Source organism: Malaclemys terrapin, chromosome 12, assembly GCF_027887155.1.
Source record: "Malaclemys terrapin pileata isolate rMalTer1 chromosome 12, rMalTer1.hap1, whole genome shotgun sequence".
Classification (NCBI taxonomy): Eukaryota; Metazoa; Chordata; order Testudines; family Emydidae; genus Malaclemys; species Malaclemys terrapin.
In genome coordinates this window covers 21,394,105-21,418,055 of record NC_071516.1, presented here as the reverse complement: position 1 = coordinate 21,418,055, position 23,951 = coordinate 21,394,105, and the positions used below count along the sequence as shown (strand labels likewise).

Sequence of the window (23,951 nt, the reverse complement as noted above, 5' to 3'; positions counted from 1 at the left end):
TTCTGCATGTAAAGATTGTTCCAGCGATTCTACCAGCATGGACTGAACAAGGCTGCAACCCCACCCACCCTCCCCACAACTTCCACCCCTCAAACAACTTGTTCTGGAAAGTAACTCTTGTGTCTCAATCCTGGCTGCCTCTCTCAGGAAGCTAAGCCCTGAGCTTGCACCTCTGTTCATTCTAAGGGAGTCGTTTGATACCAGAAACCTCAGCAAGAAGTTTTATTTTTTGTTCTTATTACAAACCGTCTTTCAGCTTTAACAGCTGAACAAATGTACAAAGTTTTTAAAAACAACTCAAAATGGACTTTAATGGGATTTCACAACTGCCCCAGAACCCCCCCACCTCCAACAGGTAGTGAAGATGCAGGTACAATCCGATTCCTCCTTCGAAAGCACCAAATGCCCATTTAAACATCATGTTACTTAGCTTTTAAACTCGGTGGTCCAAGAACAGACCTACAAACTGTCAGCGTCTTCAAGTGACTGGCCGGAAAGGAGTTCAAATATAGCACCATTTCTGAGAGATCAACATGCCTCCCCACTGCTTCTCCCCCTGCCCTATCTGAAACTATCCCCCTCCCACATTGTGTTAGCTTTAAGAGCCTATTTTCCCTCTGACCTCCAGGGAGCTGCTCCCCTCATCCACTTGCTATTTGAAAATGCAGACTATCACACTGGCTATAGATAAAACAAATCTCCTACTATCAAGCTTATCTTCCTCTTAATTGGTCACCTGGGGCTCCATACCACTGGGGCTCCCTCGAAGCAAAGGTGCTCAGGCTTTGGCTTCAGCCCCAGTTGGTGGGGTGCAGGGCCCCAGGGTTCAGCTTCGGGGTGGGGCTTTGGCTTTCTGACTGGGGCCCCAGCAAGTCTAATGCTGGCCTTGCTTGGCAGACCCCCTGAAACCTGCTTGTGGCCCCCCAGGGGGCCCCAGACCCCTGGTTGAGAACTACTGCTACAGGGCTATCTGGAAGCATGGAGCAGTACAGAGAGCACAATCTGTAAGTTACTTCTCTGGGTTGAGAGAGCTAAAGGTAGTCATGGGCTGAGAAGGGATTTTTCTGTGGTGGCCAGGAGATGGTCCAGCTTTGCTCTCGGGCCTCTTTCCCACCCAGTGGAGAGACATCTCTCACCTTTGTTAGTCCACTGTCCTTGCTGAGTACAGGCATGGAGAAGTGCCTGATTCCATGCAGCACTGAAAGCACAGCTGGTAAAGGGTGGAGTAGTCATGGATTTGTGCTGAAGAACATGTATGGTCTCAGGGGGCACTCTCGGTCAGTGCTCCTCTCACTACGTTCCTCTCTGAGTTCTGCATCCCCAGCTATTCAGTAAAAGGGGGAATGCTCTTCACTCCCAGGCCGGGGCTCACGTTAAAGCTGTATCACATGGGAAAGGCTGTTTCCAGCTGTTCTGTGTGGCAAGCTGCTACTATGTGCTTAATGAGGAAATGGAGCAAAGGGGGCGGTTTCTTCAGAGCCCAGTTTCAGCCTCTGCCTGACTCTCAGGTGCAATGGGTTACACTACAGGGAAGAAATGTGGTAATAGGAGGAGACAAGGGATGAGAATGCCCAAAAATGAGTGTGCAGAGGGGGTTCCTGCTAGTTCGTCAGTCCGTGTGCTCTATGTGAAACCGCAGTTTAACCTTTCCCTTGTTTCCTGGGCTATAGCTTGTAGCAGAGGAACTCTCCTGCCAGTCTGAGTACCAGAATCAAGTCCTTGGATGTCACAAATGTGCCATAGTACTAAGGTGAAATGGCCCAGACGTGGGAGCAGAGGGCCCCCGGCACCTCCTGGTTCCACTGTGGGGTGAATCCCCATTCCTAGCTCACCAGAACTACTCAAGGATCTGACGCCTCACTGGGCTCCTTTGTGCCTCATCCAGCCCAGCTGGAAAACTGGGTGAAATGTGGAGATCTCCCAAATGATGCTGCTGAGTTGAGCTTCCCTTGATTAACATCCCCCCGCCCTCGAGGAAGGGTTCTGCTTTCAAAGGCACTGTGAGAGACTTGCCCTTACCTTCGCCTCCTGCCTGCACTTGACAAAGGAAGTCCTTCTCTAGGGAAGTCGCATAGCCAAGAAGGCTTTTGGGGCCCTGGGGTATGTGAAGTGAATGTGATCCCAGTTGCCCACTCCTGTCTGTGACGATGGGATAGTGAACATGAACACACGTTGCCCTGTGCAGCCTGGGAACAGATAAATCCTATTTCTCCAAATCTATACCTGGAGTATCGTGGGAAGTAAAGCCATTTATGGGATAAGAGCACCTGCACATATCCCCATTATTGCTTAAATTACTCCGCAGGGCTGGGGGGGCAACATGGCTTAATGCCCTGGCTTTTCATCTTTGGAGACCTGGGTTCCAATGTGACTTAGGCAACAAGCAAAGAGCTGTGTCCAATTTGCAGTCCTTGGCCTGCAAACACACAGGACCCCCAGCACCCCTTGTTCTTATTAAATTCAGGCCCAGTACAGTCCTAAAATGGACTCCCCCAAAATGCCACGCTTAAAATAGTTGAATCTCTAACAGGGCACACTGTGTGCTCCATAGCACAACTGGCAAGATGGAGGAAGCTGAGCAAAGGTGCTACACTCAGGAGTAGCAGGGGAGGAAGAGGGTTGTTTATAGACCTATGTTGTCTTCATGCATATCCCCCTATGATGCCTGTCAAAAGGGGTGGGTGGATGGGGAATGCATCTAATTTTAAATTGGCTTAGGCATTGGTTGAGAGACAGAAACCTGGACTCAGATGAATAGAATGGAAGCCATTGTGTCAAAAAGGGGAATAAAATTCCCCAGGGTACATGCTAGAAGGCTTTCCCTGTTAAAATCCAAATATCCCCAGGTGGGTGTTGCAAAGGTGGGTCCCTGACTATCTCTTTGCCCCAGTGGGTAAGATGCATGTGATCCTTTAGGAACAGAGTTTGTCCATCCTGCCTTACAAATACAGAGTTTTATTCTTTCCAAAGCAATCAATCCTCCAAAATGATTCTGCCTTGAGCTTGGTCCTGAACTGTCATTCCTGGGTCACAGCTACATAACAACCACCCAGCTATGACCAGGATCTCCTATGTTGTTAGGACAGCTGCTAAGTGACAAGAAGGGATATCAAGTCCAGTCCAGTTCAGTATGGCAAAGGGATGACTTGGGCTGTAGGGTTTCACTTTTCTCAGGCAAGAAAAAAAAAATTAAAGAAATGGGAGAAGGGATTATAGCAGCTTTCCATTTATATTTAAAAAAAAAACCAACCCATTGTCACAGTAGCGTCTGTGTGATATAAGTTAATTCTGTTCTTCAAGGATAAAGAGAGGTGGGTTTCGGTATAGCTAATGCTGCTTCCCCTCTGAAGCGCCTTCCAAGTGGGTGACCTGTTCGGCCAGCTCTGTCACTTTGGCCTGGCAATCCAGCAAGTTGTCCTTCAGTACAGTTATTTCCTGAGAGTGGGCGGCCAAAGTCCCGTTCATATGGTCCATGTAGCCCCACAGGCTGCCTGTGTGCTTCTCCAGCTCATCACGGATGATGTCCAGGCTCCCCGTCATGGCACCAAGCCCGCCGCACATGTTTTCCACCTGGGCCACACGGCTGTCGAACTGGGCCACTTCCTTCTGCAGGACGTGTGCGGCGTTCTTGCAGTTGCTTAGGTCATTCACGATCCTGGCTTTGAGTCTCTCCAGATCGCCTTTCAGGTTCAGGACGCGCTTGTTGCTGAAGATGAGCTGCGAGCCTTGGTCGCTGACCTTCTCCTGAATGGAGTGCACCTCGTCCTCTATCTTGCGCTCGTGTTCGTCCAGTGAAGAGTTGACGTGCAGCACGGTGTTGGAGTACTGGGAGACAGAGTCCTTAAGCCCTGTCAGGGATTTGCTCACGGTATTCAGGTTGATCTTGAGCAGGGTGATCTCGCCTTGCAGGGAGCCGGCTGCCTCCTCCTCAATCCGCCTCTGGATCTCCAGGATGGTGGCATTCAACTTGCGCAGGAGGTCGTTGTTACTATCCATTCTGAGCAGCAGATCCTGGTTCTTGCTCTGGCAGTCCTCAATTTCAGTCCGGAAGGTCTCCACATCTTTGGAAGCAGAGGCACAGCCTAGTAAGCAGGTGCTCTCCAGGGTGGTGAGCCGGCTCTGCAGCACCTCCAGTCTTTCGTCTGTCTGCTTCCTCATGTTGGCAAGCTCTCCCTCCAGCAAGGGCATCATGGCTCCATCCAGACCCGCTGGGGCACTGACATTGCTCAGCTCCCCCACAATGGTCATGAACCTGTCCTCCAAGGTCCTCATTTTGTCCTCAAACGAGGTCCTCACACCATCCAATTCTGACCCCACCAGGCCCATCATGCTGTCCTCCAAGCTGGAGCAGCAGCTGCCAGTCTCTCTCTCTGTAGCATTGAGCCTCGCCTCCAGGTCCTCGAAGCGCCCTTCAACAAGGCTCCCCAGGGTGATGGTGGAGAACTCACCATTGAGCTGTGAGTGTAGGTTCTTCTGGGACTCAGAGATGCTGTGCAGGCCCTTCTCCAGGATGTCCATGCGCTCGGTGAGGTAGTTCAGGTTGCCGCAGCAGCTCTCCACCACGGTCAACCCTTGGATCTGGGTCTCTAGCTGGGAGATCTCCTTCTTGATCTCCAGTTCCTTGCCGTCCAGGGTCTGCTGTAGCCGCAAGTTGGCAGCTTTCTCCTCTTCACACTGCTGCTGCACCTCCTTGATCCTGAAGTCGCATGTGCTCTGGATTTTCACCAGCTTCTTCTCAAAGCCATCCAGCATCTCTGCTCGCAGGTTGCTCAGCCGGGTGTCCACATACTCCTCCAACATGTCGATGGAGGTGAGGGGTGATGGCCTAGCTGACTCCAGCAGGTGTTTGATCTGCCCGTCATGGTCCAGGACCAGGCCATGCACCTCATTGAGCAAATCTGTCTTAGTCTTCAGCACGTCGCTCACCTCGCTCACCTTGGCCAGGATCTCACCCACGGGTGGATAGGTGGTGATGTCCGCCTTGTCAGCCACATCCACAATCCCATCGGGAATGACCCCAAAGCCCACTGTTGAGTCGGGCACGCTTGGGCTGTTCATCAGAGACCCGATCATCTTGTTGGTATCCTCCTGGATGGCCAGACGCAGGTGATCCCCCAGGCCGCTCACCACATTGTGCAGGCTGTCATAGGACTGCGAGAGGCGCCTTACCTCCTCTTCCAGCTGGTCCAGCCTGTCCCCAAAGATGCCAGGCATCTTCCTGCCTACATCAGAGAAGAAACAGAGGGGAAGATGATGACGACAACAACGACGACTACTACAGCTTTCTCCACCTTAATTCTGACTTCCGCCTGTCCTGTTGCTTGCATTCAACTTTCTGGTATTCAGATGGTTAACATGGCAAGCAGCCCACCTGGCCTTCCTGGGTATGTCTATACTGCAATTAAAAACCTGTGGCTAGCCCGAGCCCATTGACTGTGGCTAAGTGGCTGCTTAATTGCAGTGTAGATGTTCTGGCTTGGGCTGCAGCTCACCTCGCATGGTCCCAGAGCCAATCTGCAACATCAACACTGCAATTAAGCAGCCCCTTAGCCTGAGCCCCATGAACCTGAGTCAGTGGCATGGGGCAGCCATGGGTTTTTAATTTTTTCTTATGTCTACATAGCTGCAGGCCATAACTGCAAGGAGATGGGCGGTGAATAGCTGAAAGTCTCTATTCTTCTGCTCCCTTTGTGTATTAATGACTGTGGCTCTCTGGGCCTGACTTCATGTCTCCCTATAATACCTGGATCCAGCAAGTGTAATCCCTGCTCTTTACTGATAGTAAACGGGGTAGAGGCCTGTATTTTGGGGGATGATGGGTTCAGTCCCCATTAGAAGTGATGTCTGTTGCGTTTGGCCAAGGGTTGGGCCGTGGGTAGCTGGAAAGGGCTCTCTGTGGTTTGAGCAGTCTGATGAGGCTGCAAAGCCCAGTGTCCTGTCCCACCCCACTTGCCTCAGATAGCTCTAGAGAACTGCCTCCTTCCTCTGCACCCTCTTGCTCCGCAGGGCAAACTGGCTGTACAACATATGTAAAAATTCTGTATCTGCCACTCCATGGGGTTCCTGCTGCCCTAAGCAGAGACCGACACTGCGACTACTCTAGGTACCGGGAGTGTTTTCAGGGCTACCCACTCTAGCGGGGCGCCCAGCCTCTATAGGACATCTGTACGTACAGATGCTCCAGCTAGGTGTGTTCTGCTGCAGCCTAATGCAAAGTCTACCGTTGTCTCCCATTAATTTCAGTGGGCTTTGACTCAGGCCCTAACTTACCAACTCTCCTTGTGTTCCCTACAAGGTAAAATGCGAGCAAGCCTGGCTGCTCAAAACCCAAATCCCTGCCCCACCTCTTGGCCTCGGCTCTTTCCCCTCCATCCCCAGGGAATGGGAGGCACATTGCCCCATGCTTACTTAGCTGTGCAACTTGGTCAGTGATGACCTCCCACCACCCCCAAGCACATGATTAGAACACAGACAAGCCCCCAGCACTGGGGAAATCTCCTGATTTTAGCATTGCAGGTGGGAGCAGCCTTGGAAAAGCAGGGCTGTGTCAAAGAAAGTAGAGGAGCATCTGTTCAGGCCCAGCCCTCTGAAAGGTAAGACGTGCCTCTCTGCTCCCAAAGAGTTGAGTCCCCCCGTTTAGAGTTCTACCTGCCCTGCAAGGAATTTCCTGCCTGGAGGGTGATTTCCTCCTTTTTGTGACATGGGAGGAATTTTTTAAAGGGCCGGGACTGTATTGTATATTTCAAAACACCCTCCATTAGTTCCTGCTGCCCCTTTTACGTGGGCACCTTGTAGCCACTCTACTGCAGAAGTTAGCTCAGCTGGAACCTGTTGAATTACCTTCCATCCATTTGGCCCTAAAACCCATCTTGCCTGATAAACGTTTACGAATCCTACAATTCTCTGACGTTCTGTCTGCAAATGATCCATGCTGCGGTGAGTGTGAGAAACCCAGCCCCACGAAATGCTGCAGGAGCCCAGCTACAACCAGCACTGTGCACAGGTGCTGGTGAAAGGTGCTTTAACAGCCTGGGTGAGGGAAGTTCTCTGACAACTGCAGTCATGTAAGTTTCCTCACGGTGCCCTGTCATTGTGGCCCGAGCCTACGCTGGAGGGGCTCTTCCTTATGGGTCTACGCTACACAATTAAGTCGATCTAAGTTATGTCAACGTACAGCCACTGCAGTAATTGAATTGTGCGTGAGCAGGCCTCCGTCCTGGCTGTCTCTGCTGAGAGTGCTAACAACGGGGCCGCCTGTGTCATTAGTTTCTGTGCAACCATAACCTGTGGGTGTGAAATCAAAGGCAATGCAGCTTCCCGGGAAGGGCTCAATCACTCACCATAGTGGTTCTTCTTTGGACCTGGAAACGGCTCAGGGTGGATTTGGGGATGGGGAGGAACTCTAGGACCTGGAAACATCTTGTGACCAGGAGGAATCTTAGGGCTGGGGCGCTGGGGTAGCAGGCCTGGTTGGTCAGTAGGGCTGTCATGGCACCCTTCTCCCATGAGTCCTGGGCAGCACCTCCATGCCAGCTCAGTCACTGTCTTGTAGCCAATCTTGTACTTGGGTCTGTAGAAGGTGCGGTACCTTTTTGGAGATGAGGGAGGAAGGAAGGGAGAGCAGAGTCACGAACTGAAATCTAGATCTCGAGCACTTTAGGGGGGTCCTGAATCAGCCACCTTTCTTGCCATGCTGGAGATGATAAATAGTAACCGTTATTGGCATTTCTCTTCCTAGTCCACACACTATCATGTAGGTGGATCTAGGCCCAACTGTAACTGCCTTACAGGCCCCAACAGAGCTTGCACCATACACTGTGCAAACAGAGCAAGAGACAGCTCCCCGCAGGACCACCTAAAGGATTCAGGGGGCCTGGGGCAAAGCGGGGGAGCGGACATAAAAAAAGGCGCCACCCACTGCAGTGCTTGTACTCAGTGGGTGGCGCTCCAAGTCTGCGGCAGCAGGTCCTTCACTCACTCGCCGTCTTTGGCAGCACTGAAGGACCTGCTGCCGAAATGCCGCCGAAGACCCAGAGCGACTGAAGGGCCCGCCGCCGAAGTGCTGCCAAAGACCCAGACCGCCGCTGGGTGAGTAGCCAGGGAAGGGTTTCTTGGCCAGGGCTCGCGGGGCCCCTGCAGGGCCCAGGGAAAATTGCCCCACTTGCCCCCCACCCTCTGGGTGGCCCTGGCTCCCCACCCCCCATGAGCTTACAGTCAGATCAACAAGTCATGGATGGATGGACGGGGAAGAACATACAAAGAATGGCTTATGCACCTTTCTTTCTTTGCTTTGCTGTGACTCTCACTTTGAAAATCAAAGACCACTAGCAATATAATTTGTATTATTAAACTTAGGTATTGCATCTGGAGGGCAACTACAATGGGCCTCATTTTGCTAAAGTTTGCACAAATACACAGTAAATGACTGCCTGCGTAAGAAAGAAAAAACTCAGAGGCTTGGTGGAAATGACTCAAATGTTACAGAATTTAAAAGAGAAACCTTTTCCAGTTTGTTTTTTAATAACTCCATAGAATTGCATGGGAGAGGGAGATCTTTCCTGTGGAATGTTACAGGCGTGGTCAAATACCTTTAGAAAGACTGCTGTATTTTGGAGAACGTTTCTAGAATGGAACATCGTTAGAATAAACCCCCACTTGCTGTACTTGCTCTAAAATACTGATTGTTTTTAAGCAGTAGAGGGCAGCAGTGCCCAATATCTGTATTTTCCCCTCATGGGAAGCATTGTGGGTTGGGTGGATGTTGTTATAACCCTCTGCACCTCACTCACTGCCTGCCAGCCAAGACTCTCAAAGTCCTTCACTTTTGGTGATGGAGTGAGCTTTACAACATTCCTGCGTGGCACATTTTACTGTCCACATTTTACAGAAGGGGAAAGTGGGAGAAAGGCTTAAGAGACACATCCTACGGCCCCTTAAGAATGGGGCAGAGAGCTGACCCTAGAACGCAGAGCTGGGATGTAACAACTGGACCATCCTTCCTGTGCATGTTTCAAACAGCAACCCTCTACTTTAATCCCACCTCATCTTCCCCTCACTCTACCTCATCAGTGACGTCACTAATGTGAATTCAACAGCTATCATTAGGACAGGAGTAAACTCCCCCCTCTCCTCCCTTTCTCTCTAGGCCTCATCCCTGCCAGAGTTCCAGTGACCTTGTATGAACACAGAGCTTGGGAACCAATTGGGACAGAATGAAAACGGACCCGAATCTTTGCTCCCAAAGTGAGCTGAACCAATGTTCGAGCTGCTCTGAAAACAGAATTGCTGCTCTGCAGGAAATTCTAATATTTTGAAATTCCCTTTGGTCCGAGTGGGCACAAAAAGTTGAAATTTACCATGGAATTGAAATTCTGATATATTTCACTTCGGAAACATTGCAATCACTTTAACAAAACATTTTGCCACGGCTGAAACATGCTACATATAATGCAAATATATTAATATAATCATGTTAATATAAATGTCAAAAAAATTAAGTCAAAACAAGAAAAATTGAGCAAGATGAAACAAAATACTCCATTTTGACTGAAATAGTTTCAGTTAAACTTAGTTGAAATCAACATTCCTGTGAATCATTTTGATTTTGCCGACAGCATTTCCGAGTGGAAAGGCGACACTGAAAATGTTCAACTCTCTCAAACATTTATTGAGTTGGGCCCCTCAGCTTTCTACTCCACTTCGGAAGAACTCTGCATGTGCATTACTGCATGGTATGGGGAATATGCTAGCCAGATGTCGAGCACAAAGGGAGATGTCTTCGCCCATTGGGGAGCACCTTATGTTGTTCTAATGCACACAAGTGCAGACATGCACTCATACAAGGGATGCTATATGGCTAAGTGAGGTGCAAGGCATGAACTGACACGCACAGCCATGGATGCATGTGCACATCTCCTGCACTTCTGCCTATATTCACTTGGATGTGGGTGTATAATCTACATACATGTCCTAGTACATACACAGGTGGATGTATACAGATACTGATTTATATGTACTTGGCCAAGTACACACACACAAAACGCTGCACCTTCTCCAAAGGGAGAGCATCACAGAGCTACGGTCACAGGGCAGCTCTAGCGCAGCTCCTCTCAATGTGCTTGGGAAAGGAGGGCTTGTTCTGGTTGGTGGTTTTAGTCCCCGTCCACTGGGAAGGGTTTTGCTCAGCGGCCAGTTCCTCCAGCCTCCTTTTGGCCAGCCCCCACGGAACGCCACACTGCGCAGGAACCTGCCGTGAGCTGCTGTTTGTTCAATTGGAAACACAAGCAAGGGTCAGAAAGGGGGAGCAGGGGCTGGAAAAAGCAGCTCGCTTTTTATTATTCCTCCCTCCAGAAGTCTCCAAGTTACTATGGTATTTTTTATAGAGTGTTTAAGCCTGCCCGGAAATATCGTGGTGCGCAGTAAAAGCTGCCGAACTCAGCCACTGTCAATAACAACATTGGCACAAGCCATCGCCTCGGCTCTGAGCAGACGTTTGGGCTGCAGCCTGTCGCTCTTTGCATTTGGCAGAGGCGGGGGGTTGTAAGTGGAACTCGGGATGGGGCGAGCAAGGCGTCTGGCGCACGAGGCGCTCCCAGCCCTGCTGCGCTGCCCTCTGGCACCACTCATGATGAGGAACACACTGCCCTTCTGCAATTAAGAACCCCCCCCTCCCCAACTCCCTGAATGCCAGCAACAGGAAGTATTTATTGCAGCTGGATCAACAGTGCCTGGAAAAACTGCCTCGCTCTTGTGTGCAGCATTCCAAGCGGTGTAAAAAGTGCAGCTGGCCAATGCGGCCTCTTTCAGCAAATGCCATTGGTTCAGTGTGTGTGTGTTTGAAGGGATGCAATGGGGCAGGGAGTGGGAGCAGGTCAGTGCTCAGTGGGGCTGGTTACCAACTGGCTAGCTAGCAGAAACAGCCGGTGCACTGCTGCCCTCTAGTGGGGAGAATTTGAACAGTGCAACTTTGTCATAGATTTGTTAGTCTCTAAGGTGCCACAAGTACTCCTGTTCTTTTTGCGGATACAGACTAACACGGCTGCTACTCTGAAATTTGTCATAGATGCTGCTCAGGGACAAGCGTGACCACCATCCTTAGCTCAAGTGGTGGAGGATGGGCTGAGCTTTCGGAGCTAGAGTCTAGCCCCACTGCTGCAGTGGTGGTGTGACTGCCATTGTGCAGCACATTGTCAGCTTGGAGAACCTAGGAGGAGCTTTCACACCCATGTCTGAGTGAGGTGAACTCATAGGTACTGGAACTAGGGGTGCAGGGGGTGTTGCAGCAACCCCTGACTTGAAGTGGTTTCCATTATATACAAGGTTTACAGTTTGGGTCAATGAGTCTCAGCACCCCCACTATAAAAATTGTTCCAGCAAGTCTGGGTGAACGCCTGACACCCCCAGCTGCTTGAGAATGAGTTTGGCTAACTATGGATGCATACAAAGAACAGGCTTTTATGTGTATACTACTGCTTTCCACCGGATGGACTCAAATGGTGTGTCATAGGCCCTATACTGCTATCAGCTTGTGGAGATTCTCCTTTAGCTCAAGTGGTCTGAGTTCTCCCCCTCCCCAATCTCACAGAAGTCCCATGCAAACTACAGAATGCAGCATAGTGACAATTGTGAGGTTCCTAGTGGTTATGATATTTTTGAGGGAGGGAGGGAGGGAGGGAGGGAGGGAGGGGAAAAATGTGGGGAACTCCACCTTTGCTGGAGTTCATTCATTCTCCTCCTACTTGACTGACACTACCAAAATTTCTCCGCCAGGGAGCATAGCAAAGGCTGAGAGTCATGGCTCCTGGGTTCTGCTTTAGCCCTGCTGCTGAGCTGCCAGTCAGGTTTCCAAGAGAACTTGGCACCCAACATGCACCCGATGCGCTGAGCTCAGTGAAAGACCTTTTCAGGCCCCGGGATTCAATATGAGATGTGGGGGCTCTGACAATCAGATCCTTAACTTCCCTGGGATAGTTTGCCCATCTGTGAGAGGGGGATGGGATCACAATCCTGCTTAGCTATCAGACAGTGTGAGGCCAAATTAATGTCCTCACAAGTCCTTAGATTCTTGGATGCAGATGCTAGAGAAGCAGAAAGGAAATCATCTTATTCCAGCCCTGGTTTGCTGAACAGCAGGGTTTTTTCCTTGGACCATTACTAGATGGCAGGGCGTTTAAAAATACTTTCCTGGTACAAGAAATGGACAGGCTCCCTTTCCATGGTCTACACCTTTTTCCCCTCTGCATTTGACTGCATTTGAACCCTGGACTTGGGCTGGTCAAAATTTTTCTATCAAATTGGAGTATTGACAAAATGAAAATGTTCACCAAAATTGTCTCTTTTCCACAGAAATGTTGGACTTTTCTTCAAAAAAAAACAAAAACCAGATTAAAAAGCCAACAACTAACTCCTGACAACCAAAATATGCTGCTCCAGTACCTCAGGAGAGTTGTAGTTCAGTTGCTCATTCTTCTCTAGGAAGTTCCCCTCCTGGACTACAACTCCCAGGATGCACTATGACCAGGGAGTCCCATGATGCACCACCTCCTCCTCACCATGATGTATCATGGGAGATGTAGGCCAATGAGAGCCACCGCCTAGAAAAGAATGGGAGCAGGGGGCACTGTGGCAGAGGTTCCAAATTAAAATGTTTCCCTAAATGTTCATGAAAAATGTTGGCAAAACCAACATTATTTTAATTTTTATTGGAATTTTCTGCTGACTCCCTCCCCCCAGCCAGCTCTCCCCCAGCCATTACTGTGCAGTTGCTTAGAATCCTTGCCAGATGAATTGAGGCAGGTGCCCATGGAGGGGGGACCTATCAGGCCACCTCCATAAAGCACATGAGTTCACCCAGTCTTGATACTGTGGATACAGCTGCATTGGGCTGCCTACTCCACCAATGGGACAGCGACTTGATTTCATTCCTGCTGCCCTTTGGTGGGATGGGGTTACTGGATGAGAGCCTGTGGGTAGCATTAGTGCACGACCCACCGGAGACCATCACACCACAGGTGGGCCTCATCCATTCATCCTCTTGGTGGGAGACGGGAAGAGAGGGCAGCGTTGGTTGGAAAGAAGGGTGGGAGATGTGCTGGTGCGGGCGGGGTCTCCAAACTGCAAACCCACTAGAGGTGTCTCAAAACTGCTGGGGCTGGGCAGGACCAGAGGCTGCCCTTCTGCTCCCTAACTGGGACAGAGGCCTTGAGTGATCCCCCCCCACACACAACTCTCTCCTGCCCCTTATGTCCCCAGTGGGAGCAGTGTGCTAGTAGGTCTGGGGCATCAGGGCCCCTGTCCTTTCTCTTCCCAGGGGGAGCAGTGCATTTGGGTTTAAATGGCATTTCCCCCCCTCCCTCCCCCCCAAAAAGGAAATAAAAAACTAAGGGTATCTGCTTTTGGAAATCTGTTTGCTCTTCAGAGCAGTCGTTCTAGCCCTGAGCACCCTAATGGCTGGGCCAGGGACCAGCTCCCTCCAAGGGAGCAGCACCATGGGGGAAGGAAAGGGAAAACCCACAGGTCACATTTGTCTTGCCCTATGAGTCTGGCTGGCCCAGGGACCTAGTGGTTAGTGCACTAGGCTGGGTGCTGTCGCCAAGGAGACACAGGTTCACTTCCAGGTCATAGTGCAGTGAGCTCCTGTGGTTGCATTCCCTCAGGCTGCATAAAGAGCAGAAGTCATGGGCTCCAGAGGGAGTCCTGGCTAATGCTCCTGGGTCAAAAGGATGGGGTCTGTGCTGCCCCCTCTTCCTTGAGTCACTCAGAGACAGCTCTAGGAAATGAGACCAGGGAGCCTCAGGTGATGGCATCAATGTCCAGTGGTTAGCTCAGGGGCTTTAGAGACGGAGAAGCACACTAACTGCCAAACCAGGTCAGCTCAATGGATCCATCTAGTAGCAGTCCAGTATCCTGTCTCCTCCAGTGACCAACAGCAGTTGCCTCAGAGGTAGGTGGAAACACCCTCCCCCCCCATGACCTTGTAGTGGAGAGTTACAGCATGTCGTCCCCTAAGGGGAAGTTTCTTCCTATCCCAGGCAGGTAGTGGTTGGCTTATGCCCTGAAGCATGAAGGGCTGTAGCCCTTATGTTTTTACCTTATCTAATGCAACTGTGATTGACTTTACTGTACCATCCATCAAAATGTCTAATCCTTTTCTGAGTCTTGCTAAGTTCCTGACTTTAGTGGTGCCTTGTGGCAATGAGTGCCACAGATTTGTAATGCATGGCAAAGAAAAATATTTCCTTTGACTTGTTTTAAATGTCTTGCTAGCTATTCTCTGTGCTGTGAGATAGTAACTAGGTTGCTCCCAGGGAAAGGCAGGATGGACAAGTGGCTGGCATGCTGGCCTAGGACTCAAAAGACCTGGGTTCTGTTCCTGGCTTGGCTGCTGTCCTTAGACAAGGCATGTTGCCTCTTTGTACCTCAGTTTCCCCATTTGTAAAATGAAGCTAATGATACCAATCTCCTCTGTATGGTGTTTTGAGATCTATGGATGAAATGTGCTGTCTATGAGCTGAGTATTATGATTTATTATCATCTCTGTATCGTTCCATATTTTGTGTACTTCTAACATGTCCACTCAGTTATCTCTCTAAACTAAACCATCCCCGTCCTTCCAATCTCTCCTCATTCAGAAGTCTCTTGGCTCTGTCTGCCTGTCTCTGAACCGCCTTCTGTTGCTTCTGTATATTTTGAGATGGGCTGGCCAGAAATGAACACTGTATACAGGGTTCTGTTCATGATTTCACCACTGATTGACTGTGTGATTCTGGGCACGTTGCTTCACCTCCCTATACCACTGTTTCCCATCTGTCAAATGAGGGTATTAAAAGGTCAATGCTTTGAGCTCTTGGGAATGAGCAGCCGCAGCTAGTACCCCATCCACTGGACCTCTTTTTCTGATGCAATTTCCACTACACCCACATTCCAGAGACGCAAATCCACTGCCTCCCCATCATTAGTGTATGCAGAAAGCCAGATAAGCTTCATCCATGCAGGAGGTATGTGGCCCAGCCCTGGGACAGTGACATGAAAGCAGCACACTCATATTTCCATATGTGTTACACTAGGGCAAGCGTTCAGTCTAAATGACCATGGGATCCTACCATGCCACTCCCATGGCTACGTCCAACATGTACTCACAGGACTTTCCCTGGGCACTTGGGCCCCCAGCTGCACTTGTGATATTCTGCCTTCACGTAGCTCTCCACCCCATCCTGCAGGGTGCATGTCACATTTCTCTGCACCACGTATGCACAGTAGCTCCTGCAGTGGAAACAAAGCAGAACACAGTCAAACCACTGCCCAGAAAAAGCAGCCAGGAATCCCACAAAAGGGAAGGAGAATGGGGTGTTGCTACCAAAGTCCATTTCCAAGGGAGAGACTCAAAAAAACCCTCCAGTCCAGAGTTTACCTCCACCTGGCTAGCATTTGCTACTAAGGTCTCCACTAGGGTTAGACTGCTAGAGGGCTCCCTCCACCTGTTCATTCACTTGGAATAATGAATTAGCTAACCCCACTGACCTGGAAAAGTCACAGCAAGAGAGCTCAGAGTGAGGGGACCCCCACTGCTCCACACCTAGCTGGGTGCTGGGGTCTCCAGGGAAGGAACGGGGATAGACAAACGTCACCTGAATGCCCCAGCCTGGATTCCGTGTTGTGCTCAGCCTCTGTATTTGTTAACCTGAAGCATCCTTGTGACCACTCAGGTTAATATCATGCCATGCAAGCATGGTGACAGAGGGCCCTGCCTTGTGGTGCATTAGGCCACGTGTAAAACCACTGGGGCTGCATTGAGGAGTTGTACCGTACAGTAGTGATGGACACGTTGGGTCCTAGGCCATGAGGAGCTCCTTCAGCGCAAGCCCTGAGTCTTGACAGCAAGGTACATAACGCTGAGCTTTATTGATCATGCCTGCACTGTTCATCTCCGCGGAGGGGTTCGGATGTTTGGTTGTGGGCTATCTGTGCAGAACTCTCCCTGAGTTTGTGGGAACTCCATCTCCATCCCAGGGCTGGCAGGATCACAGATGCTAATTTCACTGTGTCTGAATGTCTTTGCTCAGGCTTTCTCAGGAGATCAGCTCACAAGATCTCCAGGGCTTTCTAGTTGTCTGGGTCAGCAAGATCACTAAGCTAGTCACTCCCCCTGTATTCCCTTCCTGGCTGTGACTTGGCAGTGAGAACAGGCAAAGCCAGTCAGTCAAACACTTTCAAATGAGTGAGAAGCCCCAGGGTTAGGTGGGTTCGGATTAAATCTGGGCTGGTTCTCCTATCCCTGATACACTGTACACGTACCCTTCTCATGTGAGAACCTCACGCCAAGGGCTTTCCCCACCCTTCACTTGAAACAACAACCCCAGAACAACCAAGAAAGGCAGTAAATTGCTCCTAGCTCTTCACCCACATGTTGCTGTCTGCGACTTGAGTGCTGTCCCAGGCAAACATAAGGAAGTACAATAGCTGATGTATCTACATTGGGACAGGGTCTGAGATCTCAGTACCAGCATTTCCCACAAGACAGGCACGAATGCTTCCAAGTACCTCTCACCAGGATCAATGGGATGCAGCTAAATAGCTGTACTTCTCCAGCAAAGCTTGAGAAATCTGGGTTCAGCTCTTTGGCTTAGAGCTCAGGAACCTTGCGGAAGCTCAGTTCCGCCTCCTTTGTACGTTTATACTCTAGGGTTGGAGCCCTGGGCTGCAAGACAGAGCTGAGCTGTCTGCTTCCCCATGCACTTGGCTCTTTCCTTCTCCCCAACCTCTTGGGAGAGGCTCCCAGAGCACAGGATTCTTCCTGGCTGCTGGCTTCCCCATGTACTTAGTGGCTAGGCTCCTGAAGCAAGGACTCCTTCTGTCTGCTAAACCATTGTCACAGTGTTGGAGGTGAGTCCCACAGGTCCTTATGTGGTTGCTTCAGATTTTTGCCAGCATGCACTCCAGAATAAGCACAGAGCACAGGTTCCCCTGCTCCTGGTTCCAGCAGTGCTCAGAAACCTTGCCTGGAGGTGTAGGCAGGACTGAACCACATTCCCCACAGCTCTGCAAATGTCCAAGCTTTAGCATGGCTTAAGAACACGATTCAACCATAGTTCATCCCTCCTACATTGCCAGGCTGACTCACCTCATACCTTTGCTGGGGGACAACTGTATTGCAACCAGGTCCTTCACCATGGTAGTTCCTATGGTGGAGACAGGGTCTTAGTAACATCTAACGTGGATTACACTTGGTTCCATGTCCAGTGAAGACAGGATCATAGGCTGGAGTGGTGGTGGGGTGGAATATCTACTTGCCTTACACCCAAGTCAGTGATGGGAACTGCCCCCAGCCTTAATGGACAGACTGCTCCAGTGAAGTGCAGCATGGCTATCGACAGTAGGAAAAAGAGGGAGCTTCCTGGGAAGCTCATGCTAGGAGTTTTCTCACAAATGGGAGATGGAATGGCTGGTGACTGCAAAAAGGTAGGATGCCCAGACCTCCTCCTGTAGGCACAATGCCTGCACTGAGCAAGCCACTGAGTGAATCAAACGGTACCCAGGTTGCTTCTGCCTTGGATGACCAGTTAGGCAAGTCTGCTTTGACACGTTCTTTTTCTCACCATGGGAACGTGCTGCCAAGTAACGGCGCCCATTTCGATTAATGTGCAGACTGTAACAAGTGTAGACCGATACGGGAGGCAAGACAGCCAGAGTGGGGCAGCAAGCGCAATACAATCCAACTGGGTGCTGGACAGAGGGATTGAGGTCAGCAGAGGCAGGCCCAGTGGGAAGAGAACAGGGTAGTGCTAGAACAGAGGGACGCTGAGGCAATTCCACCAAAGCGCTGGGCTGTGGGGAGAAGCAGATGGGGATGTGCTGAGAAGTTCAGAATGCGGGGCAGAGAGAGCAGAGAAGTGGAGAGAGGAGAAGGATTAAGGCCACAGGGACACAGCAGATGGCACGGCGGGAGAAGATGAGGGTGCAAGGACAAAGGCTGAGATGCATACGGTGGGTCCATGAGATAAAGCAGATGGGGATGAGTGAACTCATGGGGCTGGAGCAAACAGCTCTTCAAATGTGAAATGGTTCTGTTGTTGTTTGGCTGCTCAGCCCCAAGCGAGGAAACGGCTACAATTCTCCTGCCATCACCTGCACCCTGACCAAAGCCAGCAGTGGGCCGGGGAGCTGCTGCCTTGGGACCTCACCGCTAGGAGACCTTCACCTTTCAGTCACACATGCAATGAGTTTGAGGGTCTCAGCCTCATTCTTAAGGCACCCTTCTAGACACATCCCAGATCATCACATTAATCAGGCAGTGGTGGCAGGGTCTGCTTAGGAGAGGAGAAGGGCTAACACAGCAGGGGCTGTCTACCTGGAGCGGAGGAGCCCGAGTCTGGAATAACAGGGGGAAGCCAGTCAGGACTGGTGCATTTGTTAGAGACACGTGTGTAGCCTCCTCAGCCCTGTTTGCACTGTGCTGGGCTACAGTTAGTATTATCAGCGCCTTGTTTTTATGAGCGTGAAACTCACGCCAAAGTAAAGAGATTAGAGATTTGGATTCTGCCCAGCACAGGCCATTCTCTGAGCTCCCTGGAAAATGAAGGGAAGAGACAATCCAGCTCTCCCATTCAATGGATCAAGGCTGAGTTTTCGTGGATTCTGAAGCCAGAGGGACCATCGTGACCATCTGGGCTGACCTCCTGCATAGCACAGGCCAGAGCACTCCCCCAGATAATTGTCCCTCTCTGCAATTCAACCCTTCCCAGGACTCAGTAGGTGGGCAGGCTGGTGCGGGGAGAGGGAGAGGACGGGGAGGGGGGCTGAGCATGTGTCTAGGGAGAAGTTGATATTGGCTCCCCAACTCAGCTGCCTAGTAGCCCCAATATACAGCCCCTGAGCAGCAGAAACAAAGCATCCTCCTCTGTATGCCCCCCCCCCACAAGGACAGGGTGCAGGGTGAGGTGCCAGGGAGGGATGGCACTGGGTTAGTGCACGAACTGGGCCATTCCTGCCTGGGGCTGGAGACATTTCCCACCAGTGGATGCCAATGGGTGCAGCAGCTAATGGGGCAAAGAATATTATAAATGGGAGGGGCCGGGAGAAGGAGAGCAGCACGGGGGGGGGGGGGACACGGCAAACCAAAGAGTCCCTGGAGCGCTGCACGTGCAGGAGAAGCGCTGGGGATGGCAGCTAAGCCATGCAAGTCTCCCAAAGAGCCCCCCGCCAGCCTCCAGTTCAGCCGGGGCGGGCGGGCGCCCCAGGAAAGGAAGCTGGGGAGACTGACTGACTGATCGCCCTTTCTACCCCTCAGCCCCATACCCCGCCTCACTGCCGTTAGGAGCCCAGGCAGGCAGCCACCAATGGTACACGTTGCCGGCCAGTAGCTAGTGCGGTACAAGGTGAGGGCTATGCTGGCTCTGTCCCTGGTAGCCACCTGTGGCTAGCAGCGTTACAGCTTCGCTCCGAGCTTTTAACGGCGGCAGCTGGAAAATGTTACTGGGGTTTGGGGACCCTCTGGCTGGCACTGCCAGCATCGATCGCTCCTTTCCAATAGTTCTTGACTCCTCTGAGTTCTGCCGTAACCCTACATCGGTCCTTTTTTCACGGGCAGAGCGAGCTCCGGCCAAACAAGCGCCTCTAGAGCAAATGAAGGGGGAGCGGGGCTGTTACATTTTTAATCCGGATCCTTCTCCCCACCCTGCCCTGCCTCAGCATTACAGATTCAATACAGAAATACAGGCACTTCCCAAGCGCCGCTCCGGTTCGGTAGCTCGGTGCCCAGCCCAGAAATGTAGCTTCGAGTTCCTGGGCAGCGCTGAGCCTTCGTTCCCACCCCCGTCACATGAAACTGACCAGCAGTGAAATCGAGCAGCCTGCGATTTCCATTCTATTCAATGGGGAAAGAGACAGAGCGGAAAAGAAAGACGAGACACCGAGGAGACACACTTACTTGTGCTTCCCCATGGGCTTCCCCGGGCTGAGCTGAGGGCTAGATCCTGAGGTATAAAGATTGTATCTGTTACTGTAAGAGACAGGGGCGGGGTGGTGGTAATAGGTCCCTTTGGCATCCGTCAGAGAAACCAACGTCCCCAGGCAGAGGTAGGAGAAAACCCAGAAGAGAGAGTTTCCACTTGTCCTGCTCATGTTCTTTCTGCCCCTCCGAGGAGAAAGCGAGCGAGGGAGCTCTGCAGCTAGCCTTGTAACCTTCCTCCTTCTTGTCACTGAGGATCGGATGCGAATCTCTGCTGCTTGGCTTGGGAGATGCAAAGGATCCGGCAGCGCTGGAGAAGCAGCAAAGACGGTTTTCTTAAAGGCTGGTTAAACTTTCCAGTTGGGGGGGGGGGGGAGTAGGAAATCCTATAAATACACAGACAGGGTGAGGGCAGCAAAGGTGAAGGAGAGCGCCCCTGTCCCTCTGCCCGCTGGAGAGGCAGAGGCTGCCGCTGCTGTCCGCTCCACCTCTCCCTGGCTCTCTTTTGTACCCTACTTGCAGTTCCCCTGCTGCTGTCTCCTCACCAGCCCCAGCTCCACGAGGGCAGGGGGAAAGGCGGGTCCATCTCCCTGGATTAGCATAATATTCCATCCATCCCCTCCCCCTGGCCCTTGGAATGCTCCCCCCAGCCGGAGAGGGAAGGAGCCCCCCACCGGGCAGCATCAAACAAGAGGTTAAAAAACAAGGAGGGAGAGGGAGAGAAGCAGGGAGAGGGGGGAGAAAGATGCAGTAGGTGGGCAGCGAGGGAGGGACAGGAGAGAAGGAGACAAAAGCAGGGATGGGAGGTTGGGGGGATGGGGAGGGAGTTTATAGAAGAGTCAGTTTCACTCTCCAGCATCAAATCCTTTTTGGAGCAGGCCCTTCCGGAGCTGGAAATCCCAGCTGCCCACGGTTCTCTCGGGGACTCATCCCTCCTGGAGAGTCACCTGAAGAAAAAGAAGGGGATGAATGGGGGAGAGGGGGAGGGAGAGCCATTGGCCAGAATGAAGGGCCCTTTATGGAGTCTCAGCTCTTCACCCCCGGCCAGGTGAGGGACCATCTGAGCAATGCTGGGAATGAGCTAAGTTCCCATCTTGGCCTCCAACGGCAAATCATGTCAGGTTTTCATCAGCCGTAATCATTTAGAAGAAAGCAATCGCCCACGGCTGGGGAAAGAAATGAGAAACAGTTCAACTGACTTCAGTTTCAGTCCCAAAGCTGGCCCATTGCTTTTTCCACATCCCCTTCACACAAACACACCCATATATATATACCAATGTGGCAGGTGCATCTCCACATCTCTGGTGGGTACCGTAGGGCCAGTGTGCCTGGATAACTTATGGTGATTTTATGTTGCCCCTGATTTTCCTGTTGCCATCAACCACGGGGCTCAGGGCGGGAGACGACACTCCAAATGCATGGTAACCAAGTGTGGCATAAATCTGGATTTTGAACTTTTAAGAGGGGGTGGGCAGCTGAGTTTCGAAACAAGTGACACCCATTTTTATAGCTTGCTAGGTGTAAACCCATGACTTTTGGTAGGAACCAGCAACCAACAACTGATTATTCTAGTCTCACTTATCCTGAAAGGTGCTCAGATACCATGGTGAGGGGTGTGGCGTATGAACCTGAATAGGATCAGACAGACTCTATGATTGATGCTCCAGGTGAGATGGATGAAATATTCTAAATTCCTCTCAGCACCAATAAACATCATGCAACCAAGTTCATTTTCCCATGGGAGGGTTTCTATCACAGTTTTCCAAGCACCCGACTGTTCCCTTCTCTGTCCTGTGCTTTGCAGAGGAATACATTCATTTCACCAGCCCTTTCTGCTTCCTGAACCCACTGTCCTCATGTGAGATTTGTCAGGGACTGTGGGCTAATCTCTCTGAAATCCATTCTGCATGGAGCATTGTCCAAACTCTGACCTGCTTACTACACAATAATACAATCTATGAAACCCTGTGTTACTTGTAGCTTTCCCAATTCTGTGTGCTATTGGCAATGTGGCCAGTCCAAGCAGAGTGACTTTCCTGGGGCTACTAGGAAGAGGCTGGGTAGGGAGACCAGAGGAACTCATCTCTCACACACATAGAAACACTTTTCTTGAAGTCCTTTAATATGTAGCTCAAGGATGGACCCTGGCTGGACAACAACACCCCTGCTGTCCAGCAGAGGTCACTCCATATTACTGGAAAGGTGAGTCTGAGAGATTCCCAAACCAGTGGTGATGGACACAATAGTGTCATACAACAAACAGGCAGTAGGGCCAAAGGCTGTGCCAGGCCTCACCCGCTGCTGGTGGGATATTTACATATACAGAATAAACCCATCTTCATTTCTTCCCTCAGTAGCACTGTAGCGGGCATAAACTGAGCCAGCCGAGGAAAAATGGCAGTGAGCCAAACAATGCATCCCTCTAACTCTCTTTGGCAAAGTGGGAAGCAGCTTGGAAACACCAGCAGTCAGGGAGATAAAACCCCGGCGTGAATGTTCTGGGAGAGAAGCACCAAGACACAGAATGGGGACAAACAGGTGATATTTATGGGTAAAAGGAGCCTTCAGTTCGCTCAGAGATTAATACAAAACTGTTGGCAGCAGAAGAAAATACCGATGGGCAGGACAGTGAGAGAGGAGGAAATGCATGTGACAAATCAATGTGTCCTTTCGAGCTGCCATTTTCACTGGACTCCATATTCACCTTCACTCATGCTGCTCTGTAGTGTTGCTGCAAGCTGTTAAGCAGTTGCCAGGTTCTACCCCTGACGTGGCTGCCTTGTGATTCCTATACAATAACTTGGCAATAGATGAGGTGATGATACCTGTTTGCTACATTTCAAATACTCTTGGGGCTCGTGTAGGATGGATGCTCTATAGAAATGGCATTAAAACAAACAAAAATCCATTAAAGTTGCATGATTAAGTGCTCAAAAGCCAAAGTTAAGAGTCAAATTTGCACACACAGCCTTATCTCTGCCCCCTTGTGTGTCTGCATTATGGGATGGGCATTAATATCAGCACCTGCACACGTGTACTTAAGGGGTTAGGAAAAAAAGCCTGACCTTACTGTATTCTTTGAGAAACAGTTTGTGATGTAATTAAAGACTGTATTGTTAATGCATATCCAGGACAGGGGAGAGTTAAAGTTGCTTTTGTAACCTTAACATTGCATTTTTTGACTTTTGATTGCTTAACTGTGCAGCTTTAAGCTGCAATCACGCAACTGGCTCTGCACAGATACAGGGCTCTACCTGCATGGAACCAGGTTCAGGACTAAGACCCTAGTGAACTAATAACTCAGTTTGCTAAATGGAATTTCCTAGTTTTTTTTTTTTTTTTTTAAAGAAAAAGGATAGATGAAAGAGATTCCTTAATATGGAACTAATGTAGAACTGTGCAGCAATTGCCTTCTAACAGATGCTGAATCTGTGCCCAAAGATATTAAGTGGAGAAAATACTGAGCTTTGTTATCTCTCCACCTCCAAGTGGTGAAACCAATGGGAATTACAGGTGCTCTGCAAGATCTGGGTACTTGTACTTTGGGCACACAAGTTTGAGAATGTTGGCCCTAGTCTTTTCCCAGGCGTTCCTTTGTGAAGGCTGCTTTTTGTCCTTTGGTTAAGAATAGATGGGCTCATTTTGGGGCCCTTTGGTTAAGATCAAAACTTGATTATCAATGACAGCTAATAATAACAGTAATCAGGTAGTATCAATTTAACATCTGCAATGTCCTCTGTCTGGGGACCAGCTCCTGAGCTGGTGGAGGGTTGGTGTCAGTGATCTCGCAGGTCTTTTCCATCTCTAACCATTGTGATCCTATGAAGTGACTTATTCCTAGAACAGTTCAGTGTATGGATAAGATGATGATTTTTCCATGTGGAGAACAGGAAGTTTATTTGTTAGCATGGTTCATTTCCATTATTGCAAAGACCATTTCTGTCATTCTGGAAGCAGGGTGCCTTGAGTTTCAGGGTAGTATTAACCAGTATTATTTAAATGGATT

At 50.5% G+C, this 23,951-nt stretch overlaps 1 protein-coding gene across 1 annotated transcript; it reads right to left on the bottom strand.

Moving 5' to 3' along the window:
* Positions 1-209: 209 nt before the first annotated feature.
* Positions 210-20,277, bottom strand: EMILIN3 (elastin microfibril interfacer 3). Its single transcript, XM_054044878.1, has 4 exons — positions 19,925-20,277; positions 15,139-15,261; positions 7,341-7,588; positions 210-5,222 (listed from the first exon to the last, which is right to left on the bottom strand). The coding sequence occupies exons 1-4, from the start codon at positions 20,116-20,118 to the stop codon at positions 3,328-3,330; spliced, it is 2,460 nt and encodes an 819-aa protein (XP_053900853.1). The 5' UTR covers positions 20,119-20,277; the 3' UTR covers positions 210-3,327.
* Between the last annotated feature and the right edge of the window lie 3,674 nt (positions 20,278-23,951).